Raw genomic sequence first — 20,753 nt, forward strand, 5'->3', positions numbered from 1 at the left:
TGAGAAATATTACAACAGGGAGCTGCGAGGCAGCCGGGACTCCAAAAAAAAAAAAAAATCTAGTTACTTTAAAGAAAAATCTATAAATACACTGGCTTTATTTCCTCTCTTCCCTGGTTTTGTTGCGGAGGTTTCTGCCCTAAAGAGATTTTGTGCCGTGTTCGTCAAGAAGGTGGGATATTGTCGTGACGTGATCTAAGCTCGCTGACAAAAAAACCCAGAATCAGACGACGATGTAATTGCCTGAACTATGGTTAAGATTAAATAAATAGGGGGTAAAACATTGAATTATTAAGCAGCGAGGGGCGAGAGTCTGATAATAAATACACATCCTTGGGAGCCATATTCTTCCTTCTATTTTCTTTTTAATCAATTTCCCATTAACACCTATTAAAAAAGAAGAACTAGTAGCTGAACAGTGGCTTTGTTCTCTCAGATGCAACCTGAGATGTTTCAGCCTTGGAGAATTTGACTCCTGAGAGGGTTTTTTTAAGTGTTAAAAAAGATTTTTGGTTCTTAAAAAGGCAAATATTAGCAGAGAGCACTTTGAATGTGAGGCTCCCGCTTTATACAAGAGGTGATATCTTTTAAAAATAATCTGTATGTAGATCAAAACAGTTGCAAACACAGGCATTTATATATTCTATATATCCACATCTCCTCTTTTATAAAAGAGATTAGATTCTTGATCGGGGTAGGACAAACCTGATTCAATAAAAGATAAATAGATGTTATTAACAGTCTGGAAAGAAAACACTTCTTCTTCTTGTCTTTTTACATATTTTCTCCTCCCCTTTCATTCAGTCAAGATTAAAACATTGCTCATACTCATATACTTCACTATATATAATATCATCTGTCCCTTTTGTTTTAGTGTCTCTTTATCGCCTGCACTTGTTTTTTAGGGATGGATTTAGGGACTGAAAATGTCCAGTGCACACGCGAGACCTGAGACTCTGAAACCAGAGACCAGGGTTTGCATCCCGGGCTGTGACAGACAGACAGACACTTATTGTATCAGACCTTTGAATAAGGCTTGCCGATAACTGTTGGTGTTATGTACCTGTATATATTACTTTATGTCATCTGACTCCACATATGAAGGAAACGCGGATTTCTTTCTTTTTCATTTGTCCGTCCCTGAAATGATAATTGTGACAATGGAAATAGCGTTGTTAAAAACAACAACAGTGCATTTGTATGTAACGTTTACTGTTAAAGGAAATTCTACGACTCTCTCACTACAAACTAAGCTGTTTGACTTCTTTCCATTTCCCATGTCACATACCGGGATTTAAACTACTTCCGGGCAGTAAAGATCTGATACTGATACTGATCGTACTGCATCTGTTCCCTTGTGCAAAGTTTCTCCTGCTACCTTTTGTCACTTTTAGTATATACTCACATGCACATGCACCATAAGTACTGAATATATAGCTGTACTCTGTGCCCCATTCTTTCCTTTCACCGCAACCTGTCTAGGCAGACGGCCGCACATCTTTGAGTCGGAGAAACAGACTTTTTACAGATTTATTCTCTTTTTTTTTTGTGCTCTAGTTGGGTTCTTCTTATGCTTGACTATGTTCGGTGCCTTGAGATGAATAAACAAATAAAATTGAAGTGAATATGCAGCCACATGTATAATGCTATGATTCTATGAACATTTGAAAGCGTCCGGTTAATTGAGTCCCGTCAAAGTTCTGAGTTAATCGCATTGAAAAATGATTTGAATCAAAAACAAACAGTAGGTTATTGATGAATAATATGATGGCTTTCTCACACTTGCCACTCACGAACACAACAATCATCGGCATCAGGCTGCAAACATCAGCCAAACCCTGCGAGTGTTTTCATTTTATCGTCACCAGAACTCAAATTAATTAGTTGATTGATTGGTGATAAATTAAAAAGCCCAAACATTCCCCTGCCACAGCTGCTTTATAATGAGAATGTGCTGCTCTCGGAGTTGTAATAAAAGTCACAGACGTTACTTGTTTGTTTTGTTTGGTTTTTTTAATTATCTTTTTTATCATATATTCGCTTCAGATTTAGGTTTTACTTCGTAAGAGATGTTGTGCTTTGGAGTGTGCCGCGCGTTTCTTTGTTTGCCGCCGTCTCCCTCTCACTCCCACTAAGTCATTTAGTCGTCCTTTGCTGTCTGGCAGACGCGACGTTTCACTGTTTCCCTTTTTTCTTTTTCTTGCTGTACCATTTCTTTGTGAAACCCTCACAAGACTGGCGCTGTCCTCCACCCCCGCCGCTCCATCTGTGCCACACATTTATGTTGTTTCGCTGCACTTACTGAAGCACACATCCTTATTGCTGCCAGGTGAGGCACACTAACACACACACACACACACACACACACGCACAGACTCACAAATCTCTGCTCAACATGCCTTGAGGGCACACCTACACACACACACACATGCACATCCACAGCGGGCTCCTGTGTAGCAGAGGTGCATATAGATGACATTTGCCTGACGATACTATTGCCACTGGGCAATGGTGTGTGTGTGTGTGTGTGCGTGGGTGCGCGTGCAGGTGTGCGTGTGTGTGTCCCAGGTGTTAAATGGCATATTTTTCTGCACGGCAGCGTTTCTGACCTCAGTGCGGCAGACATGCTGCAAACCGCCCCACCGGGGGGGTTTCTGTCTGACACCCATCCCACCTCAGTCGAAGCCTTGAGGCCAGAACATGCTGCAAGTTGCCAGAAACTCATCATCAGCTCCGTGTTTGTACAGATGTGCGTTTCCGTCCAGTGTTTTCTTCCTCCCATACTGTCTCTTCTCCCTCTGGCCCAGTTGCCCCCTGCTGTTTTTCTCCTGCCTGACAAGGGTCAGTACATGACCTTTGGCCTCCTGCAAAGCCCCAGAGAGCAGACTGGAAGTTGAGTAAAGGTGAAAGGGGGTGGGATCTGCTGCACTCTGCAAGACCGGACATCTTTAGAAACAGGAAGCTGTAATTAAGACTCGGAGCGGCTCTGTACTCATGAGCGTTCCTCTGCCTCTGAACTCGCTCTGCCTCCCGTCTCGAAGGAAACACTTTCACTCTGAGAGTCTAAAACCTATAATTACATGTGGATGGGAGGATCGTAGCCCTCTAATGTGAGCCCATTTAATGCCTCATTTAGTCACCTTGATTGCTGTGTATTTCACTCTGTAAGCCGTCGGTGAACCCGACGCCAGATTTCTGAAATAAAAAAAAAGATGTAGTGGAGATTTTGCCTTGAGGAGTCCTGGTGCTTGATGTAGTGTCTGTGATTCAGCGCGTCTCGGCGGAGCACTTGTAAACGTATTTCTCATTTTTACCCCGGCCTTCATCTCACTCCTTTGCCCCTTGTGTGGTGGTTAGAATCTACCCCGTCTGTGAGGGGCAATTCCTTCAAGAATGTGACACGTCGTTAAGTCAGCCGACGCGTCCTTGCTGGCGATCGTTGTCAGCTGTTGTTAGATCACTATCCTGGAGTCGAGGCATTGAATTCAATACCCGTCATTTGAAGGACTAGTTTGCCATTTCAGGTCACCCTATAGTCCTCTAACTCACCAAGAACCAGGACCCCTGATGTGAAAACAGAGGAAGGAGTGGGGCTTCAGTGGTCGGGGCAAGGGGTGACATGAGATCGAGTCCTGGATGTAGTAAATCTGGAAAAGCCGGATGGGAGGCTACATTTTATTCATTCTACCCTCTCCTGTTGACCCATTGTGTGAAAAGTACTGGGTGTGATGGTTTGTGCTGGAGTCCTGGTTGTTATGGCCAACTTAAACTGTGTTTCCAACCTGGTACAGTTTGGAATGGTAAAGCCCTGGATCCCATTTGTCCTTTCACCCCAACCTGTCTAGGCAGATGGCCGCACATCTTTGAGTCTGGTTCTGGGAGAGATTTTCTTCCTGTTTTTTTCTCTCCACTGATGCCTAGCGCTTGCTCATTGTGTGAAGTGTTGGGTTTCTCTGCTTCTCTATAATGTCGTCTGTGTACAGAGCCTTGACATAATGTATGTTGTGATTCAGCGCTAGGCAAATAAAATTGAATTGAATCCACCAGGTTTTTTTCTTAGCTGGTTTGTGGCTATGTTTCCCCCAACAAGACGTCAAGTTCTGTATGAGAATAGTCCGAGAAAGACGACCAGGACATGGCTATTGGGACATGACTGTTTTCATCAAATTAAACAGATTACAGACCCTAGCTTTTAATAAGATGATTGATTGTAATCCAATTTTTATTTTTTTTAAAGAGAGAAATTGGCAGCACAGTGAATGCTTCTATTTTTATTCAGGGGAATTAAAAGCAAATCTTTTACCAAAGGGACACCTTGACAAACAATGCCAAACATAATATTCTACCTCTATTATTAATTAATTAACCGCATACAAACGATGCAAACAGAAATATAAGTAGGACATTTGGCCTGGAGAACTCTTAATAATATTTTTCCCGTGGATTTAGTTTGAAACTTGGTGTCTTCGGTGTCTTCCTGACAGACTCCACTGTGTCTCTGTGGGGGGACACGCGCCATCTGCTGCAGGACTCCTCGTCCTCCTCTCGTCACATGGTTTATTATCAGCCTGGCTGTATGTTTTGGGGTCATTGTCGTGCTGCATAATTAATTTGGAACGGATGAAGTGACGGATGTGAATCTAAACATGAATTGCATTAGAACGTACATTACTTTTTAAACGGATCGCCGCAAGTGAACGGTTCACTTCCTCATTGATGCAATGATTCATTCATTTTTCTGCCATTTTTCACTCAGTGAAGTTTTATTTATTTGTTTTCTTTTTAATGTTCATTTCCCAGGCTTTATGTAAACACTGAATAGTGTTTTAACACCTTGTAAAATGAGATGTCAGTGCTCATTTATGTGTCTGTTAAAAGCTGTAATTCCTGCTGCTGCTGCATAAACATCTTTTATGACAGAAAGGTAAAACCCATTCATGTTAATATTAAACACATCCTCATAGGATGTGGTGTAATGGCTGACACATAAATACCCATATGTTGGTTTAACAGCCACATCATAAAGTACTAACCCTTTTTTTTAAAATTAGTCTCATGGACGTCTAGAGTCTAGAAAACAATTTTATTTGACATGTTTCAAAAACTCCTGTTCCTGGTTTCATAATCCCTCCTCTTCTGTTGCGAGTGGACCGCTGAACAAGTTCTGCCCGTGCAGATGTGTCCTCCTGCGGCGCGTGTCCACAGGAGGACTGTGTGTTTTCATGTCCATCTGCATTCTTGACTCCGTTAATCCGTGTTCCCTCCTCTCTTCTCAGGGTCCTTTTTATATCCTCGCACACACATGGACATGAAGGAATAGGAGCGTCAGTTGAGGTGAGTGACTTTAAACCCCTCCCTGTGTTCTTCTAATAGTTTAGTTTTTAAGTTTTTTTTAAGTTTTCTTTTACCTCGTTAAGCAGTTTCCGCTTCCTCACAACTGTCTCCTGATGTTAGGCGGCGACGTGCCGTTGTTACGGAGGTGCGATCGCATCAGGTGACAGTTCTGATGAAGGTGGAAGACGCGTGCCGAAACTGGTTAACGAGGTAAAGGAAAACGTACCGCCGTGTGTCAGTAGACATAAATATTCTTCTAGTTCAATTTCATTCACAGCTTTCTTCTCTCGCAGGCCCTCCAGCTGACTTCAGGGCAAAGTCGTGGCTGCGAGGCTTTGCTGCTGGTGGGCCAGTCGATCAGGCGTGTGTGCGAGTGAGAGCTAATGAAGTCCAGTATGAGGCAGTGGCGGAGGCTGGTGCTGGCCGGGATGCTGGCCTGGGTTCTCCTCTTCCTCGGCCTCCTCTCTTACTTCCTGGATGCTCGCGTGGACGAGCCCCTGACCTCTGCTGGCTCTTTACTCTCCCAGCACCCCGACACTCGTCGCCTGGCCTCCATACAGGCATCCCATCAACAACTCGCCCTCATCGGCTCCCGACCTGAATCGGCTTTGGCGGCGACGACAACCAACGCCGGGGACGAGCCAGAGCTGGAGCCCTCCGCCAGCCCCATGACCCCAGAGTCCAGCCTGGAGGTGAGCCGCAGCCCCAACAGTGCCCCATATGTCACCTACGGTAGCCAGGAAGCCAGTCGCCAGGATTACCTGGACCCCCAGAGCCTGGCTGCCTGGTCCTCCTTTGGCACAGAGAATGTGGACTCTCACCCAGATCCCGCGGTCCAGAGTCGCGAGAGAACATCTCAGACCGCAGAGGATCCGAACCACGTCAGCTCCGCACACCACCGCGGCGGTGCCGGTGGTGAGGAGGAGGAAGAAGAAGAAGGAGAGAAGGAAAATGAAGACGAAGACCTGGGACACAGAATGAGGGCGGCAGCAAACAGGAGGACCGGCAGCGACTCCTCTGATCTGGAGGAATATTACTTCTCAAAGTCGGCCTCTGTGGTGCATCGGCTGTGGCGGGGCGACGTGTCCGCCAACATGCTGAGTCCTCGGCTGCAGCGCTCCATGAAGGACTACCTGAGCGCCAACAAGCACCACGTGTCCTACCAGGGGCGTCGCAAGGCCGCCCAGAGTGCCAAGGAGCTGCTGTGTCAGATGAAGGCGCAGGCCCAGCTGAGGACGGTGGACGGCTCGGAGCAGCCCTTCTCCTCGCTCGGCTGGGCTCGCCTCGTGCCCTCGTCCCCGCTGGAGCGGCGCTACGAGCGGCGGGAGCAGAGCAGGTTCAGGACGTGTGCCGTGGTCACCTCAGCCGGAGCCATCCTGCGCTCAGGACTGGGAAAAGAAATCGGTGAGTACAGATATTCCGAAACACAAGTTTTGGAATTAAAAACTACTGAATATTGGGTCCGAGTGAAGTTTTTAAAAGTTAGAGAATGACTCTTGACGGCGTCACATAGAAGTTAAACACAGAGCCCTCGAGTCAACAGATGAGAAGATACGGGATGACAGACAGGACGGGAGACGGCAGACTAGATAAAAGCTGAAAGGTTGCACACAGACCTCGGACCTCATTAAAAATTGAAAGGTCTTCTACAGTTCGTACACTTCCCTCTGAGGTTGTGTTCTTCACTCACAATATTATCGGCCGTGGAACAGTTTTCTGCATGTGCTTCAAAGGAGGAAAAACAGTGTTTTTTTCTGCCTTTCGGGAGCATGATTTAGCAAATTTTATTTCTGAGATATCAGCCGTGAGCAGCCGGGATGTGCGGTGCCTTCAAATGGGACTCATGAAACGGGAACGATAAAGAAACTTTAGGGGGAAAAAGTGACCTGGGAAACTTTTCCTAGAACAAATTGGACCATTTAGAACTTTATATAAGTTAAAACTCCAAAATCAACTTGCTCGTGGATTCTACTCATGATACTGTGAACACGTCGGGATTCGAAGATTTATAAAGTGATGCATTTTATGGCACTATAGCTGTTGAACTGAAAGATTTAATGTACTCCACACAAAAACACTTAGATAATGAGTCGTTTTTATTCAAACAAATACATAAATATGACCTTTTAAAAGATAAATGACCAACAGAGGAATTTTTTATAGTGTCATTAATTTGGTTTTATTAGAGAAAGATAATTCTCACAGACCAACGCTTCTTCTTTCTACTCCCCATACTTGGTTTAGTTGCTGGTCACGGTGAACGGCGAACACGGCGCTCCTCCCGCTCCTTCCTGTTTCAAATGAAAAGCACTTCAAACGCGTGGTCACATGGCCTCACGTTTCCCTGCGCTGCGGTTTTCATTAGAAGCAGCTTAACGTCATAAAGACGCTTAACAGTCGAATCTGCACCTGGATCAGCAGATCACTGAGATCCATGACACCGTGGTCATGGTGCAGAGTGTGTGTGTGTGTGTGTGTGTGTGTTTATTCAAGAAAGTCTACTTTCTTGTTTGTTTGGTCACTCTTTCTGATGCCTGTATGTTTCATTGGTCGGTTGACTCGTTCGATCAGTTGGTTGGTTGCTTGTTTGTGGTTGGTCAGTTGTTTGATTTAGTTTGTCCTTTGGTTTTATCTAGTTGGTTGTTAATGACTTGTTTGTGGTTGTGTAGTTTAGTCAGTCAGTTGGTCAGTTTGATCGGTTGCTTGTTTGTTTGTTGTTGGTTAATTAGTCGGATGGCTGCTTGTTGCTTGTCATTACTTCACTCCACGGAGCGGGAGTCTGTCTGTCTGTCTGTCTGTCTGTCTGTGTTTCCGCACTTGCCAATATGACCAACAGAGGGCGACAGAGGCTTGTTGCGTGAATGGGGTGAAGTCTGCCATCTCTGATTGCCTTGTTTTGTTTGTTTTGGTTGGTTAGTTAGTTGGTTGTCTGGCTTAGTTAGTCTGTTGTTAATTACTCATTTTTGTTTTAGTTTAGTTGGTTGCTTGTTGACTGCCAGTTTTGTTTGTTTTGGTTTGATTCACCTGGTTGGTTGGTTGGTTGCTTGTTAATTACTTTTAGTTTGATTGGTGGTTTGATTTAGTTAGTCTGTTGGCTGCTTGTTTAATTAGTTGCCTGTTAATTACTTGTTTTGCTTGTTTGCTTGTTTTTGGTTGGTTAATTGCCTGATTGTTTGGTTAAGTTGCTTGCTTGTTAACTACTTGTTTTAGTTTGATTGGTGGTTTGAAGTTAGTCTGTTGGCTGCTTGTTTAATTAGTTGCCTGTTAATTACTTGTTTTGCTTGTTTGCTTGTTTTTGGTTGGTTAATTGCCTGATTGTTTGGTTAAGTTGCTTGCTTGTTAATTAGTTGTTTTTTGTTTTAGGGTTTGGTTTAGTTTAGTTAGTCTTTTGGTATCTGGTTCTTGGTTTGCTGTTTTTTTTAGTCTGATTGGCCTGGTTAGGGTTAGTTGCGTGTTTCTTAGGTGGATTCGTTGAAGCAGGATTGTGCAGAACTATTGACCCAGTTCCCATCAAATCTTTGGTTCAATCACCAAGTCATTCATTGCGGTTTTCACATCACTTTATTTTCTACCTTAAGACGCAGACGGCCATGTTCAGCCTCGCCCGAGGACAAACTCTCGTCTTCTCCGCTCCATTGACGCTCGGGTCGAGGTTTAAAGCGTCTCTGTGTATCTTTTGCGTGATTTCTGTCCTTTTTTATTTCCTTCTTCTTTTAATTGACCTCGTTTCCGCGCTGCTCTTGAACTTCAGACACTTTGAGTGTCTGATAATCAGTATATCAAATATCAATTCTTACCTGCTCGGCAAACTTAGACAGTGCATGGACAGAGGTTCAGATGCGGAGTGGCGATGAAAGAGGAAAGTAAGTATAACTCGTCAGAATCAAGCTATGACTTGAAAAAACTCCTTCAGGTGCAGTTACAACGTTTAACATCGGTGGTGTTAAAGCCACGGGGATGAATATATTCCTACAATACAGTCGCAGTCGAGAGGAAGTAATTCAATTAACTGCCTGTAATCAGCAGCGTTTGTCGTGGGGGGAAGAAAAAAAGAGGGAAATATGCAATTGTGGTGTGTATGGTTTTTACAGCGGTGATTACACACAGCTGGATTTAGCTCGTCAGTCTCTACCTGCTCTGCTTAAAGCCCAACTATTGCACGCCGAGTGTTTAAACCCTGTTAGCGCCGTAATGGCTTCATTTATGCGAGTGCCAGCGTGAGAAAGAGAACGAGAAAGACATTTCCTTTCCTTCACGAAGGCGCTTAAACGCGATTGATTTCCAAAAAACGTCACGTCGACACCGAAAACGCACGCGCGATTGATTTACGCTTTCCTGCGCCGACGCTGATTTGCGTCCCATTGCTTTCACATTTCTTTCTTTTTCTTTTCCGTGACATTTTGCTGATTAACTTGTCAAACACATTGTAAGCAGGGTCGAGTGTGTGCCAAGTGGGCTATATGTATGTGCATTAGAGTGTGTGTGCGCTTGCTTTATGGGGCTCTGGCAGCTCTCTGGTTCGTGGGGAGAGTGTGAACTCGGTGACAGATGGCTCGGTGGAAGACGGCAGGTCTTTCCACCTCTTACACATCACTTATAGTTTCTCTGCAATTCGCTTGTTTGTGAATTCAGAGCGAACGAGCGTTCGGCGTGAAGCGGGAGGAGGAGGAGGAGGAGGGAGAACGCGTTATGTGTTAAATGTAAAGCGACTTGTACAGAGAAAGAGGAAACAGTGCGGCCGTGAGTCATACCTGCAACAGCGCTTGACCTTTTGCTTTTAAGTGAGAGTAGAAAAGTATTTGTGTGAAAATTACAAACCGTGTTTTAGGAGCTGGAGAATCTGTGTGATGAATGTGGCTGATTTAAAGCTTTTAAAATCTTGAGGTTTGCAGTCGTATTTCAACCGCGAGTTTTCTGTCCGTACCCGACCGAGGCCGTGGGACTATTGAATATTTACATCATCATCCAGCGATTTTCAGGCCGCCGCGCGTTGCGTCCACAATATGCCGAGAGCACAACCTCAGTCATCCACCGATATCTGTCCCATAAAGTTATTTCACACCTTTAGAAACTACAAAGATCTTAATAAGACATTTTCAAGCTGTTAAAAAGACAGAAATCTCCAACTGGGTAACAAATATTCTGCTCCCATGAAGAAGAAATAAGCTGCCTACAACATGACATGTGCATAGTGAAGTATGTGATATATAAGATTATATAAGATATTTTTCATGTTTCAGTATCTGACCAGTACTGATACTACGTGTAGGATAATTTAATCCCTATCGTAAATAGTAAACCCTAATTTTTGACAGAAACACAATCATTTAGCAATTTTTAATTATTACTTATTTTTATTTGATATACACCTGTTTATTAAGTGTTTTCACCTTATTTTCACTCAAGCCATGTAAAACAATTCAAATTCACCCTATTTTACTCAACTATCGTGACCCGAACACGACCTAAGACTGACAATGATTTCTGGATTTCTGTCCCGTACTTGACCGATTCCCATATTTACGTCGCCGTGTGTTGCGTTCCATTTGCCGTCGTAATTTAGGGATGGCTTAATGTCACTTTTATTCATTCTTTTAAACTACAAAGCTGTTAAAAATACATCAGTGCAGTCATTTCAAACTCTTTGAAATGACATTTGAAGACATTTTACAGTGAAGGATGTGATGTATAGGAATTTTAGATTTAATATTTTTCTCTAGTCCAGTAAATTTAACCAGTATTGGACCAATAATGATGATAAATATGGGATATTTTCATCCCTATTGTAAAAACTAAACCCTGGTTTTCAACAGAAACGCAATCATTGAGCAACTTCTACTGTATGTTAGGAAAAGAGTTACAAAATGGGGGCTTTTATTTTGAAAATAATGCCTTTTAATGTTGTAATGGTGTTTGACTTCCTGTTCCGCTCTCAAATACTCTCAACACTCAATAATTCAAGTTATTTTAAGGTAAAAAATGCCATGTTTAAAACCATTTTTTCTTTAAATTCCGTTTGTTTCAAGTTCAAATCAATGATTAACAGTTTGAAATAATCGTCATTATTATATTTCCCATAATCCAGCATCACTCATTTTTATTCGTCATACATCTTTTTATTCAACGTTTTTCACTATTTTTCGTACAAAAATGCCAAATTCAACCTACTTTATTTGCTCTACGTTTCTTTTAAAGACCTTCAAAGCAGCAGCAGCAGCAGAAAAGGTGTTTACACATTTTCACTGAACACAAAAGTTCCAGCTAAACGAATCACCGTCCGCCGCTGGAGCTTGTTAGACATGGAACACAGCAGGTGTGTTTGATTTGAGACACTTAACGCGGTCGCTGGCGGGGGGGGGGGTGCAACAAATCAACAAGCATTTTTTATGCTGTTGCTTTTTAGACTCTTTTTTTCTCCTCCTTTGTTGTCTTTTCAAAACTCTTTCTCGTGAGAGAGCGAGAGACAAACAAACTAATGCATTAATTCATTCAAAAACACACACACATGTAAAAGAAGGAAACTTAAAAACCAGGTAAATAGATATTCTCTCTTTCAGGCCACTGTCAGGAGCTGTGACTGAGATTAAGACAAATCCTCTTCATCTGATTAGATTTGCAGAGTTGAACTTTGTAACATCTGTGTGATGGTGATTATAGTCTCATAATCTGTAACTGATGAGTCGTGTGGTTCATTAAGTGTCAGGAAATGTTGACGTGCGTCTCCCGAAACCTGGAAATGATTGAAAATGATAAAAAAGCTGGTTTTTTTTAATGATATGGAGCAAAGAAAACACATTAAAGAGTAAAAGTTTGTTTGATGGATTAATCGACGATAAATAACAGATGACGGATCATTTTAGAGCTGCAACTAACTGTCAACTGGTTTCTTGATGAATTGAGTCATCGTTTGGGCCATAAAATGTCAGAAAACGTTGAAAAATGTTGATCGGTGTTTACCAAAAACCAGGAAATGATGATGATGCTCTCAAATGTCTATGTTAAGTTTTAAGGATTTATTTGTCAAATGGAGCAAAGACACCAAGAAAATATTCACATTTAAGAAGCTTTTACATTTAATTATTGGAAAAAAACACTCATTGGATGACTGACCAATCTATCTATGATGTATTATCAAAGATTGAAGCCCCTCCCACTTCCAATTTAACACACTTTTACACCAAATGACTTTCAGACGTACATTTACGCCAAGTATTACATAATATTGTTGAAATTGCACTTGTTTTTTTGTGAAGAAATCAGAGTTTCAGCCTTGAGTTAAAGTCAAATTCTGTAGTTTTCTGTGTTAGAATGAAGCTCAGACAGAATGTGTGTCTGTGGAGACACTTGGACATGTGTGTGTGTGTGTGTCTGACTGTCACACTGGTGCTTGTGTCTTTATTTATGACGACGACAAATGACAAAAGTTATTGTTACATCCAGGAGGAGGCAGATATTAGCTCCGTGAACACACACACACACACACACACACGAACACACTTTATGAGTTATCATCATCAGCTAAATTTAAGACTCTCCATTAAAGACAGTCAGTGTTGAAACTTAAGCTGCTGATAAATATTCACATCATTCAGCCGCCGTGGTTTATTTTTAGTTGTCACTTACGAGACAATCGTTGCAAATTCAAACGCAAGGACTCCAAAACGTTCCCTTTGTTTGACATTTATTGAGAAAAATAAGTGCAATTTCAACAATATTGTGCCTAAGTTTATCTTTAACAAAGGCACCAAACATTCAGTCAAAGGTTTCTGAAACTGAAAAATATAGTATTTCAAATTCATCCTGCGGGCCAGATTGGACACTCCGGTGGGCCAGTTCTGGTCAGCAGGCCGTACGTTTGACCCCCCATCCTTTACAACAGGGGTGTCAAACTCATTTTTGTTCAGGGGCCACATACAGCACAATTTGATCTCAAGGGGGCCGGACCAGTAAAAATAGCTAATTAATACAATAATAACCTATGAACAACAAGAACTCCTTTGTTTTTTCTCCTTTGTTTTACATTTAATGAAGGATAGTTTTACAAAAAGAAATATGAGAAATATAAGTGCAATTTCAACAATAATGCCTAAATTTATTATTTACACAGCACAAACATTTAGTCACGGGTATCTGGAGCATTTGACATTACGTTTAGATTAGTGTGAAATTTTAACAAATTCATCCTGTGGGCCAGATTGGACCCTCTGGCGGGCCGGTTCTGGCCCCCGGGCCGTATGTTTGACACCCCTGCTTTACAACAACCCAGGTGGCCAACATTGAACATCAAATTACATTCCTAATTTTAGATTTTTTTAGAGTGTCCGATATTATGATCGCTTTATTTTGCATCATTAATATGCTTTTATTGTGAAGTGAACGTCGTTCCACATCAAAACAACCACTCTTACTCTGAAGTTCCTGCGTACATTTTCTCTTATTCTTATTCTTATTTTTTTATTTATATTTCTAGTTTCCTGATTTATTATTACATGTACATTATATCTGGTTATTCTCGTCTTTATTGAGAGAAAGCTGCACAAAATGTCATTGTGCGTGTGCATAATGACAATAAAGGTCATTCATTCATGGCAGAGTATTGTGTTTAGAATTTTAAGGTCACTCAAGCTGTTTTTTCCCACATTTTCCTCCATTTTTCCTCCATATTCACATGTTTAACAGACTCGATCTCCTGTAGTATTATTGTTGTTATTATTATTCCATTGATTTTCCTCAGTGTCTCACACTCGCGCGGCTCTGAAGTCGATACCAAAGACAAAATGTTGTTGAGAAAAAGAGAAATTATTGCTCCTGATCGTCTCCTCTCTTTGGTCTTTATGTCAAAGAGAATCTCAGCTCAAGTGTCCACTTCTTTAAAAAAATACTTTCCTTAAAGAGGACACTTAAGGAGACGTAGCCGACAAGACAAATGCACCAAAAGCCGATTTAATTATCGAGAATCCTCACTTTGTTACTTTAATTCTCAGTCTGGGCTGCAACAGGAAATCAAAGTTGCATTGATTTTGTCTCCCTGCGTTTGTGGACACTGTCGTCCTCTCGCTTGCTCGTCCTCCCCAACAGGACGCTACACAATCAAACACAATCAAACACGATCAAAGGCCGCGTGACGCAGGAGGAAAACTGCGCCCGAGGAGGCCACGGCGAAATCACTTCAACAATCAGGAGCTCTTTTCTGAGACGTTTAAATCACAGGGTGCAGCTCCGAGTGCAGCAGCTCCATGTGGAACTGTGTGCAGGTCTCTGGCTGTGTGACGGCGCGTCGCTGCCCTCATGTGGCGAAGACCAGGAACAGCATCCTCAGTGGAGCACAGAGAATTAAAATAAACTGTCTCTGCCAAGTTTATATTACTTTTTTACGACAGAGAATTAAGGCCACATTTAAGAATTATTTCTTTAATATTTATAAACAGAATAAAGTAGTAATATTATGAGAACAAAGTTGTAATCTTTCCCAGAATGAAGTTGTAATCTTTCGAGAATAAAGTTGTAATATTATGAGAATAAAGTCATACTATTATGAGAATAAGTCGTAATCTTTCAACAATAAAGTCATACTATTATGAGAATAAAGTTGTAATCTTTCCCAGAATAAAGTTGTAATCTTTCGAGAATAAAGTTGTAATATTATGAGAATGAAGTCGTAATCTCTCGAGAATAAAGTCGTATTATTATGAGAATAAAGTCATACTATTATGAGAATAAGTCGTAATCTTTCCCAGAATAAACTCGTAATCTTTCTCAGAATAAAGTTGTAATCTTTCGAGAATAAAGTGGTAATCTTTCCCAGAATAAAGTTGTAATCTTTCAAGAATAAAGTTGTGATATCATGAGAATAAAGTCGGAGTTATATTTCAAGCTAAATCTCAGATCGGCTGCGTAAAGATGAGAAACGTGGAGCATTTTGTGAAGTTATTCTTCACAAATAAAGAACTACGTCATATTGTTGTCACATCAGCACCAACATTATCTTCAGCATCAGGACTTTGAAAAGACTGTGAAAGAAACTGAGTCTGTTTAGAAGAAAGAATCACAGACACAGACCTCTTTTGTGCAGGAGGATATCGCATCTGCGTTCTGTTGATATTTATTATAAATAACAACAACAATAATAATAATAATGATAATGATACATTAGATAATGAGCAAAAAGAAACCTTATTCTTGTAAAATTCAGGAGCTTCAGGATTCTTTTTCTCTTCTTATATTTATGGAACTGTGTCGTGGTTTTGGACTCGACTCTGAGGTTTGAAGATTAATGTCGGTGATTTCATACTTTCATACGTGAGACACGTTGTTTGGCTCAGTTTTACTTGGCAGAAAAAGAGACTCGAGTGCTTTTTGGCTTCCAAACAGCTCTGTGGTTTAGTGTCGCTTTTGGCTCTAATACGCAAACAAATTTAACATTTTATGATTGATATCGATGCACTTTAATGACTCAGTGTGATTTAGAAAAACCCTTAAACAATAACTCACCCCTAATTTTACAGAATATCAATATTTGACATTATCTTATGGGATGTAACATCATACTTTCTTACATAAATTATGTTATCTTTTGTACACTAACCACAATGATTCAGTTTTAATGATTTTATTTTGTTATAAGAATGAAGTCATTATCTTTCGACAATAAAGTCGTAATCTTTCGAGAATAAAGTTGTGATCTTTCGAGAATAAAGTCGTAATCTTTCGAGAATAAAGTAGAAGAATAAAGTTGTAAATAAAGTCGTAATCTTTTGAGAATAAAGTTGTAATCTTTTGAGAATAAAGTCGTAATCTTTCGAGAATTAAGTCTAAAACTTTCGAGAATAAAGTTGTGATCTTTCGAGAATAAAGTCGGAATCTTTTGAGAATAAAGTCGTAATCTCATGAGAATAAAGTCTTAATATTATGAGAATAAAGTCTAATTAATTATTATTCAAGTGAAATCTCAGAGAAATCTCAAAGAAACCAGAAATTATTCATATTTGAGAAGCTGAAAAACCAGAGATCTTGTTTTAATTATTTAAAATAACCTCAATAATAGTTACAGCCTTCTGTGTGTGTGTGTGTGTGTGTGTGTGTGTGTGTGTGTGTGTGTGTGTGTGTGCGTGTGCGTGTGTAATCTATTATTTATTCTTTTACACAAACCATAGAACTTATACCGAAACATGGTTTATTCAATAAAAGCCATGAACTGTGTTTTCATATTGGGAAGATAAGGATCTGTGCAACGTCTCAGTGATAATCACAAATATCTTCTATCATGTTTATTAATATCATATTTTCCAGTATTGTTGACTCAATCTCTGTGTTTTCTCCCAGAAGTAAAAAAATAAATAAAAACATTTGTTTTGTCTGACTTCACTGCCTTCAGTTGTTGGTGAGCTGTGGCGCCCTCCAGTGGAGGTAAAGCCACAGTGCAAATAATATCAAGTTATTTTATACCAACACCAATTTTCATAAATGGTCATGTTTATCCAGCATGAATCAGATTTAAAATGTATTTGTTAGACCATAAGAATAAAATACATAGACACATGATTTATAAGACATAATTACTATTTTATCAAGAAAATATGCACGAAAATGCTGTCAGAACAATTAAAAGCGTGCAATCATTATTCAAGAGTTCATCTCTTGTCTTTCCAGAACATGTAACTAGATGAAATAATATTATTCCGTTATAGTTTAACTATACTTTGTCTTTTATTTATTTATTTATTGTGTGCATTTTCTTGCATTACATCAGAAGAAAACACTAATTTAATTGTTGTGTACAATGACATGGGTTGTCTGTTCTATTCTAATCTAATCTAATCTAATATTAATAACAAAAACTATTTTACTCAGTGCAGTTTTTAATCAGCTCGGGGAACATTTTTCTCTCCTGGACTTTAAACGCATCTTTAAAGCCAAACAGACGAATTAAGTGTGAAAAATAAAGACATGAATAATTGATCAACTGTCAAAATTCACTCTCAGCAGGACAGTGTTTTATCTTCTATCAGGCGTAATAATAATAATAATAATAATAATAATAATAATAATAATAAGAAGAATTAAGTTGTTTTTACATCAGGAACAGAGCGCTGGACGTTAACGTTTATTCTCATGAGATTACGATTTTATTCTCATGAGATTACGACTATTCTCATAATATTACGACTTTATTCTCATGAGATTACATATTCTCATAATATTACGACGTTATTCTCATGAGATTACTACTTTATTCTCATAATATTACGACTTTATTCTCATGAGATTACGACTTAATTCTCATGAGATTACGACTTTATTCTCATAATATTAAGACTTTATTCTCATGAGATTACGATTTTATTCTCATGAGATTACGACTATTCTCATAATATTACGACTTTATTCTTATGAGATTACATATTTATTCTCATAATATTACAACTTTATTCTCATAAAATTACGCTTTTCTTCTCATAAAATTCTGACTTTATTCTCGTAAGATTACGACTTTATTCTCATGAGATTACGACTTTATTTATTCTCGTAAGAATAAGACTTTATCGTCATAATAGGTCTAATCTGCTGATGTATTCAGACACATGATGAGTTAATGTGTTGGTGATACAAAGCCATTTAATATCCTCGCACATCGTTTGAATATGTGATTTAATTATAAATATCATGAAGCTTGTGACACGTGGACCCTGATGATTGATACCAGAAAACTAAAGTGCCTTTATTTTGAAGGATCTTGGAAAAAATGCATTGACTGGACTGAAATACAGCGGCAGGGTTTGTGATGCTGTCGCTAAATACACCTGAGAGATGAACCTACCTGTTTACCAGTCAGTGTGTTCAGTTTTAAATGGAAGGAAACTAAAGGAAACTTAAGCGTAAAATCACTTTTTGAAGTAAAATTGTTCTTTTATTTTGATGTAAAATAGGTGAAATCTGATGAGAGAGAGAGAGAGAGATTTTCTTCACGTTAAATTACTCACCAGCAGAACATGAAGGTCACGCGAGTGAAGTGTTTCATTCTCAGAGGAAGACTTTAAATTTCCCGTCGCTTACCTCTCACAGACTCTGGACCGCAGTGGAGATTATTTATTCGCTGCCGTCAAAGATTATAATTAGACACAAAGTATTCTGTCATAATAATGATAAAAGATGATCAGGAAAGATAAACCTGTAAATCAAAGAATCGTCGGGATGTTTTAACACTGATAAAGCAACACATTGACTCAGTCGTACATCCACAGGACCAGATTAGATTAGATTAGATTAGACTTTATTGATCCACAGTGTGGAAAATCACTTTTTACACCAACAAAGTCAAAGGCACAGAATAGGAATAAAAGGTACAAAATAAGACAAATATAGGAGGAATTATTGAAATAATATTATTATTTAAAACTATACATAATGCACACAGGATTAGGATTATTATTATCGTTGCTCAGCTGTGTTTCACCGTGTTCCACTGGCACATTCAGGAATAAAAAAGCTATAATCAGCAGGATGTAGGTGAGTGTTCTGACACAGTTTGACGGTGTTTTACGACATTGTTTCGGTGTTTAACGCGCCGTCGAAGGCGTTAAACATGTGAAACAGTCGCTGACTAATAACGAGCAGGAGCACGAGCGCGTGGAGAAGCCGATCATCCTGCAGACATCAGCGCAGCAAAGAAAAGAAACAGTAAAGAGTACGGCAGCATACCAATAATATCACGATACGACGATTCTGTGAGTACATCGCGGTATCTGAAGATAACGAAATATTCAACCGTTAATATATGAATCACTGTTGATTTCAATAATCAAATCAACAGGTTTGAGTATTTTTTAGCAGCAGAAATGACATTCATTGTGTTAAAGTTTTAGTTATTTCCTTTAAATGGAAGAAAACAAAAGCATAAAATCACTTTTAAACTAAAATTGTTTATGTTGCAAAACTTTCACATTCTGACAGTTGAAATATGGAAAAAATGAATACATTGCGCTTTTATCTTCACAATGTTTCCATTAATTAACCACCTTTTCCTGTTTCCTGCATTCCACTCTTTCTTTTTAGATATTTCTTTCTTGTTTCTGAAGCACTTTCAACCCCGAGGTCTCCTTAGAGAGAGAGCTGAAGAAGAAGAAGAAATCGATGTTATTCACATTTAATTACTCTTGAAGGTCAAGTGTTTCATTTTGAGAGGAAACTTTTTGATATCTTTGCAGTCAAGCGGCTCACTTTTTGATCTATCTATCGGTCTGTCTGTCTGTCTATCTATCTATCTCTCTGTCTATCTGTCTGTCTATCTATCTGTCTATCTGTCTGTCTATCTATCTGTCTATCTATCTGTCTATCTGTCTATCTATCTATCTGTCTGTCTGCTAGAAATTGAGCAAAATAGCTAGCTTGTAGTTAGCTAGCTGGACGCTATATAGCTATAGATAGATAGATAGAAAAGACACTGTAGTTGTACCCAAACACCAGATATTGTGTGTTCAATTTGAAACATGAACAGTATAAAACATATTTAAAGTAACATTTGGTTGAGTTTTTGTCTCAATGTCCAAAAACAAGTCAAAAATGGGAAACGCTCTCCTCTCTGGCGACAAAGACACTGGTTCTCCGGCTTCCTGCCACAGCGCGAGTGAAACGCAAAGATACGCTCGCTGTTCACGGGTTTAAAACTCAATCATTTTGTTTTGTGGACAGAGACGTTCGACCAACGTCATCATTTCAAGGTTTGTTTATAATGATAATAATCGACACGGATTACGAGAATAATCCTCAGTCGCCACTCTGAAACGTTTGATAATGTGAGTTTTTTTTTTTACTCCAGCAGAACGATCCACAATCCATTAAACCAGGACCAGGTGTGTTCTCGGTATTGTTATTGAATCATGAGGGAAGCGAGTCGATGGCGACGCGAGTCACGTGTTTGTGATCATGACCGCGGCCATGCGTCAAGATGACCAACTCCACGGCAAAGGACGCCATGCGCGGTTATTATCCGTCCATTTTCTACCGCTTTATCCTCCATGTGAGGGTCGGGGGAGCGAAAGGACAGATCGGCAGTCCATCACAGGGACACACATAGAGACAAACAACCATCCACTCACACCCTCACGGTCAATTTAGAGCCATGGATCCCGACCTGGGCTCCAAGGACAGTTTTAATCTCTATACACGGTGAGAATAGCAACAAAAACTGATTTAGAACAAAAGAAAAAAAAAAAAGCTCAGTTCTGTTTATATAGTTATGGTATATCATTTCCTATAGGTTGTGCTGAAAAATAAGATATAAGACACATTCTCGTAGCCTCTGTACATACGTTTAAAAGTAGTAATGGAATAAAGCAGCGTAAGGTCAGGGGTCTCAGGGTTACCATGCTGAAATACGGAGAAATGTGCATATGTGCAGTGTCCTCTCGTGTATTAGCGGT

The 20,753-nt window shown here is 39.9% G+C and overlaps 1 protein-coding gene across 5 annotated transcripts in view; it reads left to right on the top strand.

Moving 5' to 3' along the window:
• st6gal2a (ST6 beta-galactosamide alpha-2,6-sialyltranferase 2a) overlaps positions 1–20,753 on the top strand; it is a 59,630-nt gene that overhangs the window by 21,581 nt on the left and 17,296 nt on the right. For all 5 annotated transcript variants that reach the window (XM_044017251.1, XM_044017279.1, XM_044017266.1 and 2 more), the window contains exons 2-3: positions 5,277–5,334; positions 5,628–6,738. In XM_044017251.1, coding sequence (XP_043873186.1) covers positions 5,718–6,738 — 1,021 coding nt within the window. In that variant the 5' untranslated portion in view covers positions 5,277–5,334; positions 5,628–5,717. The remainder of the gene's footprint in view (positions 1–5,276; positions 5,335–5,627; positions 6,739–20,753) is intronic.

Source organism: Solea senegalensis, linkage group LG2 (genome assembly GCF_019176455.1).
Source record: "Solea senegalensis isolate Sse05_10M linkage group LG2, IFAPA_SoseM_1, whole genome shotgun sequence".
Lineage (NCBI taxonomy): Eukaryota > Metazoa > Chordata > Actinopteri > Pleuronectiformes > Soleidae > Solea > Solea senegalensis.